A 16146-nucleotide genomic window follows, 5' to 3' on the forward strand; every position below is an offset into this window, starting at 1 on the left:
TATATGGGCACGGGCCTATGGGATCGTGGATATGTATGATGGGTATGGGACTATGGGATGGAGGATAATTATAATTTGCTATAACTAACCACAGTTAGTTACTATGCCCGGGCAGCGCCGGGCTCTTCAGCTAGTATGCATATAAGGATAGTCTATACGCAAAAGTAGATCATGTTGGAAGGTCATATAAAGATCAACGTTAGTAACACTCATTACATCCTGTGTTTGCTGTGATCTGCAAATCCAAATGATACCCTTTATTCTTGTTATGTATTTACAGGGCATCCATATCAGCTGCTTATGGGAATGCTTCTGCTTGTAAAAATCTATGTATAAATAGGACAACCTGTATCACATGGCAGCTAATCTCTGTGCTTCTGCTGGACCTGTGTGCAGCTTTTTGCACTCTTGATTACCCACCCCTCCTCTTCTGCATACTGGGGCCAGAAAGTGTTACCTGTTATGAGGTGAACTTGCTGCCGCATATCTGTGTCTGCGTCTATCCCCCCTACATACTCCTTTCCTCTCCATCGACTTTTTCAGTCATTGAACTGAAAATCTGTATTTACTGAAGATTGATACAGTATAAAGAATTCTTGTGCTTTCTCCCTCTACTTGATATGTCAATTTTTTTTGCGTGGCACCGCCATAACTTCCGAGAACCATGCCAAATATTATAGGGTTATATTGCTATTGGATCTTTCAATCTCTTCTTGTGTCCAATCACTTGCATCTCCAAAATGTAAGTTTTTCTTACAATTTAAACCATAGAAACACTAACTGCCCCAGTGAGTCATTCTTGTTTTAACTACTGCAACTAACTATTAATAGGTCATCCTATCATTAATCTCTTCCCTATATAATCTGTCCTGAATAGAACATTCAGCCTCATATTTCTGCCCAGCCACTACACATTCTTCTCTCAGTGCCAGCCATAGCACTGGCTACTCATCTGTTATAACAGAGTTGGGCAAAGTGCGGCCCATGGTCCATATCGAGCCTTCTGGCTGTTCCAGTACACCTGTACCATACCATCGCCCACTTCCCGATGTCATCGCTATCCACCTCCTCAGGATTCAGACATCAGTGAATACCCGGTGGAGGAAGGGGCCATCTGCTCCTTCTTCCAGCAATCAGCATGTGCGACTGAGACAGCAGGAGCAATGACGTCATTACATTGTGTCTGCTGTGCCAAGAGTCAGAGCATCGGAGAAACGGAAGCCAGGTGAGTATATGTTTTTTTTTATTTATTGCATATAGAGAGGTTATGAGGGGACTCATACTGTATATAGGAGGCTATTTGGTGCTCACGCTGTATATAGGGGCCTATGTGGTGGCTCATACTGTATATAGGGGGTTATGTGAAGCTCATACTGTTTATAGAGAAGTTATGTGGGGACTCATACTGTATAGAGGAGGCTATTTGGTGCTCATGCTGTATATAGGGGCTATGTGGGGGGCTCACACTATATAGACAAGCTATGTGGGGCCCATATTGCATATAGCAGGCTATGTACGAGGCTCATACTGTATATAGAGAAGCTATGTAGGGACTCATACTGTATTTAGGGGAAGTGTGGGTTCTCATACTGTCCACAGGGGTTGTGTGTGGGCTCATACAGTATATAGTGGGATGTCAGCATACTTTTAATTCTGATAAATATTAAGTGATAGAATTAAAATATAAAATAATTATAATTAAAATGTTAATATTATTATTGAGCAGAATTAATTTCAGCCTATTGGATCGGAACTCCACAACAGTCAGTCTTGCTTGTGACCCTTTGGGAAAATTTATTGCCCACCCCTGTGTTATAGCATACAATATACTGTAAGTTTATCAGTCTCACCCACAACACTCTCCAGCGTGCTGCTCCTCCCTACGCCTCCTCCCTCATCTTTGGCTCTCGTCCTACCTGTGCTCTCTGTTCTCACAATGATCTAAAACTAACAGCCAAAATCTATGCCTCCCTCTCCTGGCTTTACTATGCTGCACTAGCTCTCTAAAATGCACTACCCCAAACAGTATGGTTCATTCCCAATGTCTAAAGTTGTACACATGCCCTAAAACACACCTTTTTACGTTGGCCTAGTACATCACATTACATATGTAAATTCTTTTACTTTCTACCTTTCCTGCTAATCTGTTATTCTTTCATCTCCGCACTTCGTGCCTTCTATAGCACTTCATAGCCTTTTATACTGGATGGGTTACCGCTTCACACAGCTTTGGATCCTACTACACAAGCACTCTTTACTTCCGAGCAGCGCCCTCACCCCTCTTGTGAACTATTTCATTATTTGTGCTTGTACGCTCTGAATTGTAAAGTGCCGCAGAATATGTTGGGCCGACATATAGTAATGACTACTCTGCTATCTGCCCAATCTCATCATGTAAGGAATTCTAATAATAAGATTACAGATTTGTGTTCACCTAGAAGTATTTCCCTTGAATGTCTGCAGCACATGCTAATGTTTGTTGATGACACCATGCTAGCATAGCCTCACCGGAGGAGGGTTTCTAGTGATCTGCTACTTGATACCAGAAGTAGATCACTTCCCAAATGCACAAATGCTTTCTCCCGTTTCTTGTATTCCTGCGCTGATCCCAGTTTGTGGAAGCGCGTCATATCCTGCCAGTGTGAGGGCTGAAGCTTATTCATGCTAGACAGCGATGACACATTATTGACACCATTCCTAAATGTCAAGAATAATCAAATGGTAACTTGTTGGGAGATACATTATTGCATTCCCCTCTTTGGAATAGGATTCACACCAGAGAGGGAAATGGATTTAACCCCCAAGATTCAGAATACAGTGTTATCAGGGAATGATAATCACATTTATAATATATACAAGCCTGCTAAAGGTGGAAATGCACCAAAAAAAAGAGAAAAATTAGATGAATTTTATTTTTGTTTATTAACTGATTATTTTGATAAATATATAAGACCTCCATCTTTGTGGTGGAGTATTATTGATTGTGAAGCGACTACCATTAAAATGATCCAGAACAGGAAAGGAGACATTGAAGGGCATTGGGCAGGGATTTTTGCCATAATGATAGAATGTGTAATAACTGTGGTCAAATTGTCTGTCAGTCGTTTCTTCTACTTTACAAGGCCTAGTGCCCATTTACGTGGAGGCGACCACAATCAGTAAGTGACTGCTGATTGGCCACAATCAAGTCAGGCTGACCACACGTCTATGTGCACAGAACGAGCATTGATTTGATCATTCTGTGCTCATAAAACATATTTTCAACAATGCATGTCTTGTGTACACAGAACGTTGTTCTGTTGAGAAAAGGCCATTTTTAAGAGAACCTGTCAGCATGATTTTGTAATGTTCGGTAAAGACATGACTGTAATGGCGCTGTAATACTGATTACATTGATATTTTCGGTGAAAAAGTCTGCTTTGTGGTTCTTTTGTAATAATCACCATTTGAAGTTTTCTGCTAATTAGATTTCAGTGCACAGGGGCCAGACCGTACACAGGATCTTCTTCTTTGTCTGTGATTTCCTGGCCTCTCCGCCTGCCTCTGGTCTGTGAATGACGGCTCCCTGCTGAGATATCAAACAGAGAAGGCAGGTCATGCGCACAGACCGGAGGCAGGTCATGCGCACAGACCGGAGGCAGGTCATGCGCACAGACCGGAGGCAGGTCATGCGCACAGACCGGAGGCAGGTCATGCGCACAGTCCTGAAGGCAGGCAGAGGGCTGGGGAATCGCAGACAGGGTGGAGAATACAGAGTCCACTAAGAACCGAAAACTTCTAATGGTGAATAAAGGAGAACAACAAACTTATTTCTTCACCAAAGATATCAATGTAATCAGTATTCAAGCATCATTAGAGCCATGCCTTTACTTTACATCACACGGTCATGCTCACAGGTTCTCTTTAAACTCTCTTAAGTTGTTTTTCCCACAAACAAAAGTTGATTTTAGTCAATACATATTGGAATAATAATACCCGTATTTTTTGGACTATAAGACACACTTTTTTCCCAAAAAATTTGGGAGGAAAATGGGGGTGTGCATCTTATAGTGTGAACGCAGGCTTACTGGGGGGTTGCGGCAGTGGCGTAGCGGCGGCAGAGATCTGGCGATGCTCCGGCGGTGGGAGGTGCGGCATGCACCTGAGCAGGGTCCCTTCCTCAGGATGCCGAGTGCAACATTGGTTTCTCTGCGGCCATCTTCCTCAAGCTCAAGGAAGGCTTTAGGAAAATGGCCGCCGAGATTGCAATCTGCGCCCACGCGGCCTCCATCGGCCATTTTCCTGAAGCCTCCGAATGCCTACTGCTTCAGGAAGATGGCTGCAGGGAAACCGGTGATACACCGGGCCGTGGCGTGGACACATTTCTGCCACCGGCATCCTGAGGAAGGGACCCTGCTCCTGTGCTCTGCCTCAACGTCGACACTGGACCCGCAGCATCGCACCCCGGGACTGCAGCATTGCCCCACTTCTGCCGCTGCCGGCTTCCTGAGGATGGGACCATGCCTCCTGTGACCCGCTCTACCACTGCCAGCCCTCAGGTGTAAGATACCTTAAATTCGGACAATAAGATGGACCTCCATCTTATAAAACTTTTTTCTTCTATTTTCCACCCCAAAATTGGGGGTGCGTCTTATGGTCCGGTGCGTCTTATAGTCCGAAAAGTAAGGTAATTTCCACAATTGGATGAGTTTAAATAAAATGTTCCTGTGCTGAGATAATCTTATAAATGTGCCCCTGCTGTGTACTGTGTAATGGCTGTGTCTGACCGTACATGAACATGGTCTGATCATACCACAGCTCTTGAGCAGGGGGGAAAGCAAAACAAGTGTATACAGACATTACAGCAGGGGATCGCAGCTGATTCTTCTTGTGAGGTAAAACATTTCCCTGCCTTTTTTAAACAATATTTTACTTCAAACAATGTCTGTATACTGTTTTTCTCCCTCCCTGCCCAGGAGATGTAGTATGTTCCTGTATGGTCAGGACACAGCCATTACACAATACACTGCAGCGGCACATTCATAAGATTATCTCAGCACAAGAATATTTAATATAAACACATCCAATTGTAGAACGTATTATTATTCCAATATCTATTGATTAAAATGAACTTTTGTTCGTGAGAAAACCCCTTTAAGGCTGATAACAAGTCAGTGGAATGGAGCATTAAGTTGCTCAGCTAGGCCAAACATGTACCAAGCGCCTGTGCTTGTTTTGTACAGTCATTTTGTACTTGGACTCCTTTAAAAGTATAATCTGTTATTTGCATGATGTTTACATAAAGTGGCAACAGTTTGCAATGAGTGAAAATGATTGACCACTTGTCTTTTCCTTGTAGGTTTGAGCATCTTTCATGGCTTTCAGGTAGAAGCTGAGCGGACATAGTCATAATGAACTCTATGGATAGGCACATACAGCAGACTAATGACCGTCTGCAGTGCATAAAACAGGTAGGTGCACTTTGTGAAACCTTTTAAATAGGTCAAACGCTGATTGTCTATAATACCTCAGGGTGGAAAAGAGCATTATGGGAGCTGGACAATAGATAACTATTATCGATATTGAACTAAGCAGTAATAAATGGCTTATTTGGAATTGGTTAGTGGCTTAACCAGTTACTTTATTTTGTCCATGCCCATTTTAGGTTTTAAATAGGAACTCTCAAAACTCTTTGCATACAGAAACAATACAAGTAAATTCCTGAAACTTTTTATAAAATTTGCACTTAAAAGGACTCCTCTAATCATGAGCCACTTCTTCACAACCCCTCACTTTTACCTTCTAAACTAATAATTTGCTCTCAAATACTCCTAGAATCCATCTTAAAAGACAAGATGGACTGGCAGTGGACAGAGACATACACGGATGCTGATGCTTTCTAGTTAGTGTTTTGTCTCGCTTCAGTGCTGATTTACAGCTACATTGCTCAGTACTGTTGTATAATGTCCTCCATGCTGCTGCTCTTTCTAAGGGTATGCTAGAGAGCGATAGGAGAGACAGAGCTCCTCATGTCTCTGCTGTAGATTTGTCACTTTATAAGAGCTAGTCTCATTCCGCTAGGTCATGGATCAATGGCAGTTGGAGATGGAGCCTGTAGAAGAAAGAACTTTTATAATGACCAGAAATACCTTCATTCCTCATTTTACTTAGTGACACTGTCATTTCAGGTGACTTCTCAGAATAGACGTTCACAATTGTGAAACTAAATACCGTATGGAATTCATGCTACAACAGCTACAACTGAGCGAAGATTGTGCCTCCAACTCCCCCCACCACTTTTTCTGTGCTGCTATGGTGGGGGGCATGATATATTGAACACAGTTCTGAACTATACACATCTGGTTGAATGAAACGATTTACATTAAATTTAGTTCATATATAAATCAAACATATTTTATACAGATTCTAAAATTTGGAATGGCATTTAAGTGTCTGAATAAGAAAGTATGTGTGTTTTCACATGTCTGTTAAGTGCATTAGGACTCTTCTAGTTGTTAAAAACAAGGTCAATCATCTTGCAGGTCATGGGATTCCTGTTATCTAGGGAAAGGGCTGGCTGTGTGGGGTAGACTAATGTTCAATGCTTTTTATTCTCCGGAATGTTAGTCTGTGTGAGCAGGGTCACAGTTACTGACGTCCAAAGCCGAGCTCTAGACATCCCTCTGAACATAGATGTGTGTTGACCTTGTAGGCTCCTGCTACTGGAAAACTCCGTTCATGCCCAAGTTTAAATCAATTCATATCATCGCTTAATGATTCAAAGAAATTCACATGTGGAAAATTTGGCCTTTGTTTGATAAAGGCAGAAATATACTACTGTTTGGGAATGGAAGATATTTCTGAAATTGGGCAGCTCTAATGTCCTGTATACAGAGGACGATGTGCTGCCGAGGTTGATGCTCTTTTTAAACCAAGCTCAAAGAGTCCTTCACCCCATGAATGAGCGTTTTGTTCGATCACTGGGTAAGCGACAGCCTGTTTACACTGCACGATTCTCAGGGAATGCGCGTCCCTAGGAAACACCTCATTACATGCTAGTTTTTCTTACTTCCACCAGCATACATCTGTCTTGGTAGTGCTTTCTGGCCCTCCAGAGCACAAAATAATAAGTTCAATTAATTGGAAATATAGGACCAGTAGAGAAATAGTATACAAGTAGAGTTTTAGAAAGCAGAAGAAAAACAGAGTAGGAAGCAATAAAAAGAATACAGAGTGAGAAATTGGGGGTGTGGGGTTGAAATAGGGGCTTACTTTTACCTGCTAATTTTTTCCCTATGTCAGTGTGAGGGCCCCCCTCTCAAGCCACATGGAAGACAGACCAGAAAGTAATATGAGGATCTGAATGGGCCACTATAACTTTGTATTGTGCAAAACCCAGCGAGTTCTTGAGTTTACAAGGCAGTTATTTTGAAAAGTGAGATGAGATCTACTTTTTGAAAACAGAATTCCGTAGATGGAAATCCTAATCCTCTCCATATAGCTGGGTTGCAGGCTCTTGCAGCATTAAATGGAAGCTATTATCAGAAAATGACCTACCGTTTAAATCATTTTTTTTTCTGTTAATATGTTACATTGATTAATAAATTGGCAATGGGTTTAATTTAATTCTTATTACAATCTTTATTAAAAACAAAATTGGTAATTTTGCAATTTCACACTGGCCATTGTGGCTTTTTTAGACTTCTCCTTCCTGTCCTTTCTGGAAATGTTTTCATATAAAGGCTCATACTCATCTGCGACTAAAACGGACGAGTGCAAACCAATAAAAAATCGGATTGCACTCTGACCAATGTTAATCTGTGAGTCACAGATCATCTGCAATTTTTTTCTTAGCTGAAATTGCACTGAGAAAAAAATCGCAGCATGCTGCAATTGTACTCGTATCTCGGATGAGACTCGCCAATGCAAGTCAATGGGTGCGATACAAAAATTGCATGGCACTCGGACCATGCGAGTGCCATTTAATTTTTAATAGACTATATATAGAGAGAGACATACTGATAGAGAATTTAGATTGTGAGCCCCATCGAGGACAGCAATGATAATGTCTGTAAAGCACTGTGGATTTAATGGCGCTATATAAATGAGTAAAATAAATAGAACAGATAGATATAAAGATGTGTCAGTGATATTATTAGTACAGTGCAGGTGTAACTTACTATACATGTATTTCTTTTTACATACTAAATTATATTCTGAAAAAAATGGTGATGGATACCCCCTTTTAAAAAAAAAATGCCAATACTTCATCTGCCGCATACAGTAAAATGATATGATATACAGTTGTGGCCAAAAGTATTGACACCCCTGCAATTCTGTCAGATAATACTAAGTTTCTTCCTGAAAATGATTGCAAACACAAATTCTTTGATATTATTATCTTCATTTAATTTGTCTTAAATGAAAAAACACAAAAAGAATTGTCCTAAAGCCAAATTGGATATAATTCCACACCAAACATAAAAATGAGGGTGGACAAAAGTATTGGCACTGTTCGAAAAATCATGTGATGCTTCTCTAATTTGTGTAATTAACAGCACCTGTAACTTACCTGTGGCATCTAACAGATGTTGGCAATAACTAAATCACACTTGCAGCCAGTTGACATGGATTAAAGTTGACTCAACCTCTGTCCTGTGTCCTTGTGTGTACCACATTGAGCATGGAGAAAAGAAAGAAGACCAAAGAACTGTCTGAGGACTTGAGAAACCAAATTGTGAGGAAGCATGAGCAATCTCAAGGCTACAAGTCCATCTCCAAAGACCTGAATGTTCCTGTGTCTACCGTGCGCAGTGTCATCAAGAAGTTTAAAGCCCATGGCACTGTGGCTAACCTCCCTAGATGTGGACGGAAAAGAAAAATTGACAAGAGATTTCAACGCAAGATTGTGCGGATGTTGGATAAAGAACCTCGACTAACATCCAAACAAGTTCAAGCTGCCCTGCAGTCCGAGGGTACAACAGTGTCAACCCGTACTATCCGTCGGCATCTGAATGAAAAGGGACTGTATGGTAGGAGACCCAGGAAGACCCCACTTCTTACCCCGAGACATAAAAAAGCCAGGCTGGAGTTTGCCAAAACTTCCCTGAAAAAGTCTAAAACGTTTTGGAAGAATGTTCTCTGGTCAGATGAGACAAAAGTAGAGCTTTTTGGGCAAAGGCATCAACATAGAGTTTACAGGAGAAAAAAAGAGGCATTCAAAGAAAAAAACACGGTCCCTACAGTCAAACATGGCGGAGGTTCCCTGATGTTTTGGGGTTGCTTTGCTGCCTCTGGCACTGGACTGCTTGACCGTGTGCATGGCATTATGAAGTCTGAATACTACCAACAAATTTTGCAGCATAATGTAGGGCCCAGTGTGAGAAAGCTGGGTCTCCCTCAGAGGTCATGGGTCTTCCAGTAGGACAATGACCCAAAACACACTTCAAAAAGCACTAGGAAATGGTTTGAGAGAAAGCACTGGAGACTTCTAAGGTGGCCAGCAGTGAGTCCAGACCTGAATCCCATAGAACACCTGTGGAGAGATCTAAAAATGGCAGTTTGGAGAAGGCACCCTTCAAATATCAGGGACCTGGAGCAGTTTGCCAAAGAAGAGTGGTCTAAAATTCCAGCAGAGCATTGTAAGAAACTCATTGATGGTTACCGGAAGCGGTTGGTCGCAGTTATTTTGGTTAAAGGTTGTGCAACCAAGTATTAGGCTGGGGGTGCCAATACTTTTGTCTGGCCCATTTTTGGAGTTCTGTGTGAAATGATCAATGTTTTGCTTTTTGCTTCATTCTCTTTTGTGTTTTTTCATTTAAGACAAATTAAATGAAGATAATAATACCAAAGAATTTGTGGTTTGCAGTCATTTTCAGGAAGAAACTGAGTATTATCTGACAGAATTGCAGGGGTGTCAATACTTTTGGCCACAACTGTAGTGACCTGACAGAATAGAAAAGATATATACACATAGAAGAGATAGAGAGAGAGAGAGAGAGATATATCTATCTCAAGATGTCAGTCATATATATATAATTAGTTCAGTGCTTGTGTAAATTGCAATACATGTATTTTTTTTACATACTAAATTATTTTTTGAAAAAAATGGCGTGGGATCCTCTGACGGTATGCTAACCAGCAGAGGGAAAGCAGACAGCTGGGGACAGATGCTTATAGCCTGGGAAGGGGGTAATAACCATGGAGCTTCCCAGGCTATAAATACCAGCTCACAGCTGTATGCTTAGCCCTTACTGGTTATTAATATCGGGACCCCCCAAAAAATGACATAGGGTCCTTCTATAATTATTAACCAGCAATGGCTAGGCAGACAGCTGCGTGCTGATATTCATAGCCTAGGAAGGGGCCATGGATATTGACTCCTTCCCAGACTAAAAACATCAGCTATCAGCTGCCCCATCTATCTAATCCCTTTCTATATCTATATATATATATATATATATATATATATCTATATATATATATATCTATCTTGAACATATCTTTGGAAAACTATGTGTAAATGACAAATAATTGCTCTATGTAAGAGCTCATGTTAAAATCGCATTGCAGTCAGATCACATTCGCATGTAAATCAGATGCTAGGTGTTAACATTGGAGTGTACTTGCATAGACTTTACTGGACCAAAATCTTTTTTTTTTTTTTTTCATGGTGATGGGTACAGGCCCAAAGGCAGGATTGTAGTGACAGATACTACCTTTATACACAGCTGATAATAGAGGACCCATCAATCAAAATAAGCAATGTCATCCTTCGGTACAATTACTTTTGCCCATGCTCGTTAGACCGTTCAATACAAAAGATAGGTTTGGGGTCTGACTATTGTGGCTGTGTACATGTGTTATTTCCTGAAGCAATCAATAAACAACTGGTACAAAAAAATAATTTTTTTCACTTCAATGCTTCTTTATATTATCATAGTTATAAATTCTAAAATATGTTTACATATGATAGAGAAGTCCATCACCAATATCACTGAGGTGAAATTTAGTCCATTTAGATAAAATGTTTAGGACATTTTATCCATATTCAGCAGAGACACAAGATTTCAGCACCTGTTGCAACGTTAACATGTTGTCCGCACCCGATTGCACATGTTGTAACAAAGTGCAGATGTCTGGTCCGTGATGCAGGTCATTGCTAAAATTGAGACCTAAACATCTCATTTAAATGGATTAATTTCACGTCGGTGACAAAGGTGATGCACTTTTCTATAATATATTTGCACTAAAGGCAAATTCCAAAATATGCAGTAATGGACAAAAGTATTGCCGCCCTTGAAATCGTTACAGAATATGAAGTATTTCTCCCAGAAAATTATTGCAATTAGGTGTTTGGTTATACACTTTGTAAGATGGCCGCCGGACGAGTCCTTGAGGGGAGATATGTGTCATCGCGGCTATTAGCTGTGGTGATGTGAGTTCGGAAGCATGCTCTAGCACATATAGTGCTGAGAAAGTTATTAGGCCATTCCAGGGCTGGGTTTTATGAGCTCACATGTTCCCACCCCAGGTGGTTGGCAAATAAAATGGAGGTCGAGTCTCTCATTCAATGTCTGGAGCTGGAGATGTGTGGATCTCCTGTGTGTTGGTCTGTGCTAAGGCCTAAGAAACCGGACACTATCCTGAGCGGGTGGACCCACTATATGTTGTATGGACTTTTTACTTTATGTTTTCACTTTGTGCCGGAAAAAGCTGTTCTTTCATTTTTCTATCCTGAGTAGTTTATGAAGTTTAAATAAACTTGCCTGGACAATGCAGCATTACCACTTTCTGTGCCACCTCAACCGCAGCCGAGTGAGTACAAACCTCTACAACGTTTATTTCCTGTGTGTGCGCATTGGAATAACACAAAAAGAATTGAGAAACAGGCAAATTAGACATAATTTCACACAAACACCCCAAAATAGGCTGGACAAAATTGGTGGCACCTAATATTTGGTTTCACACCCTTTGGAATAAATAAAAGCAATCAGTCACTTCCTATAGCCATCAACAAGCTTCATCTCTCAACTGGAATTTTGGACCACTCTTCTTGTGCAAATTGCTCCAGGTTTCTCATCTCATGTTTGAAGGATGCCTTCTCCAATAACAATTTTAAGATCTCCCCACAGGTGTTCAATGGGATTTAGATCCGGACTTATTGCTGGCCACTTCAGAACTCTCCAGCGCTTTGTTTCCATCAATTTTTGGGTGCTTCTTGAAGTGTGTTTGGGTCATTATCCTGCTGGAAAACCCATAACTTAGGACGCAAGCCCAGCTTTCTGACCCTGGGCACTATATTGCGACCCAAAATTGTTTGGTAATCTTCATATTCCATTATGCCTTGCACAAGGCACACAGTACCAGAGGCAACAAGACAACCCCAAAACATCTATGAACCTCCATATTTGTAGGCCTTGTTCCGTTTTTTTTTAGCTAAACAGTAGAATGACAAAGGAACATCAAGATCTCTGGATATGGACTTGTAACCTTGAGATTGTTGATATTTTTCAACAATTTAGGTTAAGTCCTTAGACAGTTCTCTTCTTTTTTTGTTCTCCTTGCTTAGTGTGGCATGCACAATGCAAAGATTGAGTCAAGTTCTCTGCTTTTTATATGGTTCAGGTGTGATTTTCATTTTAACCAAGCCTGTTACTTGCCACAAGTGAGGTTGACTGAGCATAACATGCTTGAAACAAAGTTGTTTACCCACAATTTTGGAAAGGTGGCAACAATTTTGTCTGGTCCATTTTGGACATTTTGTGTGAAATGATGTCCAGTTTGTCTTTTGTTCTGTCTTTTTTTTTTTTGGCGTTGTTCCAATACATACAAAGCAAATAAACGTGTAATTGCAATAACTTTTGCGAGAAATACTTCATTTCGTAGAACAATTTAAATGGAAATGTAAACTGCTGCGGAATATGCAGAATTATTATTATTAAAGGGTGCCAAGACTTTCGGCCATGACTGTATGTCTGATATAAATGAGCATTAGAAGAAAAGCATTTTTTGTAGCAGCTGTTTATTGAAAGACAGTGTTTCACAGCGTAGAGAGAGCTGTACAGTGGTGCTCCATCAACAAGGTTTTATTAGTATATATTATGAGGGTTATAAGAGGTATTGTTCACTCAGCAGGATTTTAGTCTAAAAAAAACATCCCAGTGGCCATTGTGAAACTGCAACATTTTTAATACAAATTGTGATACAGGAAAAAAAATTCCCAATTTTTTCGAAAAATACATTCAGCACAAAAGCCTAACTTAAACAATAGGTTTGTTTCTTATGATAGTGTCCCCTTAACAAGGTAATTCTGGAAGAGAGAAATTCTGTGTGACTTAAGGGGAATGTCACCATGATATAGAAGCAAAAAGGCAGATGAGAAAGCAATTGGGTGATTGGTAAAAAAAAAATTCTCCTGATCTGTCTCCAAAAATGGGCAACTGTATTTGTCCTGTTATATCTTTAAATGTTGATAAATAAAACAGATGCTGTATGAAAGTAAAAAACATACAGATGAAATACCAATGGCATACAGATGACTATATGGAGGAAAAATGATGTGGGTTTTTTTCTGGTTTAAAAAGCTTATCTGAATCTGTCCTAAAGGACGGCAGAAAGATGGCAAAAATCTGTTAGAGTGTATCTTGCAGGGGGTTAGTAGAGCCTAGCGTTAATTAAAGAGTTTGTTCTGTAGAAACCCGAGAAGCCGGGTTCCTCTGTGGTGTTTAGCTAGTTAAAGAAGGGCCCGAAGATACATAGTATAAATTGGAAGGCTTTACTTTGACACAAGATGTTAGGGCCCTGTCACACACAGCGACTCGCCAGCGATCCCGACAACGATATCAACATGTCAGGATCGCTGGTGAGTCGCTACATGATCACTGGTGAGCTGTTTAACAGTGGCGTCGCTGTGTACTTTAGTTACCAGCGCGCTGATGCAGGGAGCTGGTAACTAAGGTACACATCAGGTTTCTAAGGGTCGTGCGTCACTTAGAAACTCGGTGTACCTTGGTTACCAGCTCCCTGCATCAGCGCGCTGGTAACTAAGGTACACATTGGGTTTCTAGGCACAGCGCGCTCCCTTAGAAACCCGATGTGTACCTTAGTTACCAGCTCCTGGTCGCTGGTCTCCCACCTGTCACTCGCAGCGATGCGTGCTGACCAGCGGGAGACCAGCGACCCCAAAAATGTCCAGGGCTTTCCATCAACGATCAGCGATACCGGCAAACTAGTGACTCAGCAGGGATCTCGCTAGCGAGATCGCTATGTGTGACGGGGCCCTTAGTCTTAACATATTTACATCTATAGCCTTACATGTTTACCATTGTCAAGATTTTCTTCACTTTTAATTGTGTGTTGGTTTGCATAACCATCTTGAGCTGCTATTTCTTTTACTGATCCATTTTCTTACCTGTCAGCTCCCAGCGGACACAGATTAATGACATCTGTTATCCAATTATGTGTTCATTGATACCTTTCATCAGTTTCCATGGTTCTGAATAGTCCTTTTATAACACTGTATGATATCATAATTTATTGCATCTCTCTGGATGGTATTCTCCAGCACATTGCAGCTTAGTGCAGGGAAGCTTCTTGGATCAAGCATTGCTATAACAAGAGCTTGACCGGTAGAAGTCAAGATTGAAACTGTATTCAGTACATTTTGCCTTAATTGTATCTACAGTATGTTAGGATGGGCTACCTTCAAATGGCCAAGTGAAAAAACAAACAAACAAAACATGTCTTATGCCAGAGAAATCCACGTTGTTCATATATGTAAATGAGCTATTCTAGACTATGTGCCTGACACTGATCTGCATGAGACTCCGCCTCCAGAGATTGTTTTAAATTAAAGGGTGTGTGACCAGTGTGATATGTGATGTCTGCTCTCACTGCAGGGCCGTGTGTAATTACAACTAACACAAAACAGCAGAGCTAAGCTTCGTCACATTACAAACACATCTGCATTTCTTCTACCCTGTTATCAGCTCTACTGTACTGCTCATCCTTCCACACTGGTTGTCTGTAAGATGGACACTGAAGAAGTGTTAGTCATAATCACACACAGCTCTGCAGTGAGATCAGGAGAGCGGACTGTCAGTCATTACATGTCTCAAACTAGTAACTCCCCCTTTTCATTTAAAATAAGCTCTGAAGGTCGATTGTCAGGCAGCTCTATGTCCGGCCCATAGATCTTACCAGCACATTTACATATAATAAAAATGTGATTTTTCTGAAATAAGACATCTGATTTCCGATATCAGTGTATCACTTTATTCGCCTTCCTGTGACCTACATTCCCACATAGGCAGCTTGGGGTTGACCTTACCAGATACAGTTCACCCATCCATTGTAATAATGCCAGTACTTTTTACAGATTTACTAAAATTGATGCTCACTTTTTCTTTTTATATTGAGTTGAAAACCATCATGATTTTCTTATATTTGGTAGCTTCTTTCATTGCATACTGTTTCTAGTTGACTTTCACATGGTGTGGTTGTCTGACAACTACGTTTCCGTCTCTTTCAGCACTTACAGAACCCAGCAAATTTTCACAATGCAGCTACAGAGCTTTTGGACTGGTGTGGAGATCCTCGAGCTTTTCAAAGACCGTTTGAACAGAGTCTCATGGGTTGTTTAACGGTATGCTCTTTAACTTTTCACCTCTTTTTAAGTTCTCAGTCTGTGACTTACAAGTGGCAATCACTACTCCCCTGCTTTTGCTTTCAGCATTTGGTGAATACATACAGGTACATGGCTCAATGGGGAACATTACACAACTTTTGACTATTGTGCTATGTTACAGGTTTAGTTGTTAGACAATAGTGAATACTTATTAAGCATCCATTAAAAATGTAAATGTAATTAGTAAACAGTGTAAATAGTCTGTTTTTCAGGAACCAATATAGTGTCACTGCAAGTATACTGTCCCTCTCTGTGCCTCCGGTTTTATACCGATCTACTTGGAGGTCACCCCAATATTTATTCAATATCATTAGGAAAATTAAATGATGCCATGCTCCACTGAATACCTTGTTATATAGGTAATGGTCACTAGATACTTGCTGCTAGAAGAGGATTCGATGCCATAATACAAAGGCACCATACAAGACACACAGAATGCGTCATAAAGAGCCATAGACTCCATGAGACCTCAATCTGAA

General features: G+C 40.7%; 1 protein-coding gene across 9 annotated transcripts in view; it reads left to right on the plus strand.

Annotated features, from left to right (window-relative positions):
• ZMIZ1 (zinc finger MIZ-type containing 1) overlaps positions 1–16146 on the plus strand; it is a 483419-nt gene that overhangs the window by 343728 nt on the left and 123545 nt on the right. For all 9 annotated transcript variants that reach the window (XM_073571234.1, XM_073571232.1, XM_073571235.1 and 6 more), the window contains 2 exons: positions 5339–5450; positions 15512–15625. In XM_073571234.1, the coding sequence (XP_073427335.1) occupies positions 5391–5450; positions 15512–15625 (174 nt within the window). In that variant the 5' untranslated portion in view covers positions 5339–5390. The remainder of the gene's footprint in view (positions 1–5338; positions 5451–15511; positions 15626–16146) is intronic.

The sequence above is a fragment of the Dendrobates tinctorius genome, unplaced genomic scaffold, assembly GCF_039654945.1.
Source record: "Dendrobates tinctorius isolate UK_male_01 unplaced genomic scaffold, ASM3965494v1 ptg000028l, whole genome shotgun sequence".
In the NCBI taxonomy this organism is placed as follows: Eukaryota; Metazoa; Chordata; class Amphibia; order Anura; family Dendrobatidae; genus Dendrobates; species Dendrobates tinctorius.